The sequence below is a fragment of the Arachis hypogaea genome, chromosome 10 (genome assembly GCF_003086295.3).
Source record: "Arachis hypogaea cultivar Tifrunner chromosome 10, arahy.Tifrunner.gnm2.J5K5, whole genome shotgun sequence".
Taxonomy (NCBI): Eukaryota; Viridiplantae; Streptophyta; class Magnoliopsida; order Fabales; family Fabaceae; genus Arachis; species Arachis hypogaea.
In genome coordinates, this window is record NC_092045.1 from 4,284,920 (window position 1) to 4,288,244 (window position 3,325).

General features: G+C 27.7%; 1 protein-coding gene across 1 annotated transcript; it reads right to left on the reverse strand.

Moving 5' to 3' along the window:
- Positions 1–2,636: 2,636 nt before the first annotated feature.
- LOC112718139 (pathogenesis-related protein 1B-like) lies at positions 2,637–3,119 on the reverse strand. Its single transcript, XM_025770036.2, has one exon. The coding sequence runs from the start codon at positions 3,117–3,119 to the stop codon at positions 2,637–2,639; it is 483 nt and encodes a 160-aa protein (XP_025625821.1).
- Between the last annotated feature and the right edge of the window lie 206 nt (positions 3,120–3,325).

The window sequence follows — 3,325 nt, forward strand, 5'->3', positions numbered from 1 at the left end:
AAAGAAGCAGAATAATCAACTTAATTAACAAAATCAACATATCAGAAACAGAATTGGAACCCTAGAAGAATCAATGACGAACGATGAGGAGCAACAGCGATCTAGCGATGAGAAGGAGCAGCGGCGAGATCCAGCGGTGAGGACGCGAAGCAACGACGAGCAACAAGGAGCAGCGGCGAACGGCGAAGAGCAGCGGCGACTGGCGAGCTAGCGAGGAGAATGAGTAGAACGGCGATGCGGCGACATCCTCCTCCCCGATCTGCTGGCGTTGACGTCCGTCCTCTCTTGCCGGCGTCGTCACCACCCTCCCTTTCCCCTTCTTCTTCCTTCTCACTACCTTCTCTTCCCCCCTTTTTCTTCCATCTTCCCCTCGAGTGATTTCCTTCTCCCTCTCGTTCTCTTTTTTTTTTCTTTTAATTTTTATTTTATAATTTTGTTTTGTTAGAAATAATTTAATAATAAAATTTAAAATTTAAATAAAAATGACGATTTTAAAACCAAGTTAAACCTTAGAAATAATTTTGTATACAAAAAACTTGAGAAAGAAAAATTTTTTTTTACCTACACAGTAGAGACCAAAATCATACTTAACTCTTATTAATATTTTATATGATAATATAAATTTAAATATGTTAATATTAAAAAAACATATGATTTTTTTTTCAAAATAGATATAAAGATGATTATATAAAAACCAATTTAAAAGATATAAAAACTTGAGGGTATGATATTAAATTGGATAAGTGAAAAATATTAATAGGTTAAAAAATTAATATATAAATTCATCACCTAGTAAAAAATAATACATATAAAATATTAAATTATATAATATTTTTTATTTATTTAATACATATATCATATATAAATACATTTCCTTAAAATTTTGAGGTGTCGAGGCCACTACTCGTCTCCCTCTAAATCCGTTTTTGAACCTAATAAAAAATTTAATAAAATTATAAAAATCGATAGAATAATTAAACTAAAAAAAATTATATTTAACATAAAAATATACTTTTTATAGTGAAACCCAAAATAATTTTTCTTTCTTTCAAATTTTTTGTCTGATTCAATTGTGTATATTTTGCTTATATAAAAGCAAAATATTTACATATTTTTCATGCATAAAATTATAAAATATAACCAAAATTTTTTGTATATATTTTCTTATTTTATTAACGAAATATGAAATGATATATAAAATAATAAATTTTTTAAAATTTTACACAAATTAAAAATTTCAAATAAATTAAAAAAGAACAAAAGTAAACATTTAACATTATTTTTCAAAGATTTTTTAATAAACTTTTAATCCCATAACATTCATGATAATACATTATACATTTAAGAGGCCAATTTAAAAAAATAAAAAGTAAAAAGTAAAAGCCACTGTAAATTAAATTAAGCTGAGGACTAATGTCTTCAAAAAAAAGCTTGACATAACTCAGAAGTTATTGACTCAACATATATCATGATGCAGCAATTCAATACAAGTTACTTTGGGTAGATCGGACATTTTCATCCATTTCCAACTGAAAAAAGGAAGAACCTGTTGCGGGTTTTTTGTGGACTTTCTATAATTGCTGTACACAACAATTTTATTCATTAAATCTTAATCACATGTATTGTTTAATATAAATCTCAATGGTTGTAAAAATTGAAATATCCTATTCCAAGCAAATGTAGTGGTATATGTGAATATCTTCTTATATCATTATCAATGACTAATTATAAATTAAAATAGGCAACATGATATTCTCTAATTATAACTAAAATTAAATTAAAATTAACATATAGTTATATATTACTAATTTAACAACTAATACACGACACTTTCTCATTAAAATTAAAATAAAATATTTTTTTTAAATTATTAAACTCGATCTCTTCTCTTACCTTCTTATCTACCTTTCTCCACTTCTCCATTTTTCTCTATCCTTCCCCTTCTACATATAACTTATAATTTATATTTTATATTACTAATTTGACAAAACAAAATGTGTCACAAAATATTTTTTATTATAATTAAATTAAAATTTTTTTTCCAAAATTAATAAATTTTCTTTCTTTTTTTTCTCTCATTTTCTATCTCTCTCTATTTTTCTATTCTACAAAATATAAAGTTAATAAAATAATATAATTTAAATAAATTTATAAAATTATAAAAAATACATTAAATTTATAATTAACTATAATTAAAAAGAATCTCATAATATTATTCACATAAATATAATTAACATTACACAGACCACATACAATTTTCTGCTTAACCAACATATTACACGGAAAAATATCACTACATAGAGTAGTACATGCATGATGGATTGATAATTAATTTTGTTAGGTAACTAATAAGAGTTTAACTAATAATAAATTAACAAATATTTTAAACTGTATTTTATATTAATTAATTATTAATTAATAATTATTTAAAACTAATTAATTAGTTAGAGATTATTTACATATACTTTTCTATTAATAATATAACTATCCTCGACACATAAACTCACGATTTTATTATTATTGCCTTGTTACTGCTAAATCAGCATCCTTAATCAATAACAGCTAAGAACTCATGCTGGCAGTATTATATCAAATGAAAGTTTAAATATAATTCCTCAACAACAATATCATTTATATTAGTAAGGCTTTTGGCCAATGATATTGCCAGGTGGATCATAGCTACAAATAATAAAAGTGCCCGCATTATTATCACAAGTTACTTTAGCGCATCCAAGTCTTATCGAATCGCGCCAAATTACTTGTGTGTAATGACCACAGACTTGACCACTCGCACAACTATTAGAATTATAGTCATAATATTGCTTCTCGTCCACCCATAATTTCACGGCAACCGTGCCGGAAAAGTCACCGCTGCCCCCTGCAATGTTCTCCCCATATTGGCCATTGGAATGGACCAATTGGCAATCACCTTTTCGCTGATTGGCGTAGTTTTGTGCATAGGCTGCAACGGTGTCATCCCAAGACAAGTTTGGAACACCAACCTCGGATCTTGCTGCATTGTGAGCATCAAGGTAATCTTGTTGTGAGTCTTGGGCATAGGCCACATGACCCACAATCACTAATCCTAACACACACAACACAATAGAGAATGAATTCATGTTTTGACCAATAATAATAACAAACTACTTAATTATTTCAGTGATGTATGTATAGAAAATGCTAAGTAGCTAGTGGGAAGTGTTCGTTTGGTGAAAATGTTGCTACAGTTGTGACGTATTTATAGGGATCTTAATTAACACAGAAAATTGTTTCATAAGGAAGACTAGATTAGTATAGAAATTTCAAAATGTGATCGCGTGGATGA

Bases quoted from the DNA above. Each gene is read 5' to 3' on its own strand.
- LOC112718139 (XM_025770036.2), bottom strand. From the start codon at position 3,119: ATGAATTCATTCTCTATTGTGTTGTGTGTGTTAGGATTAGTGATTGTG.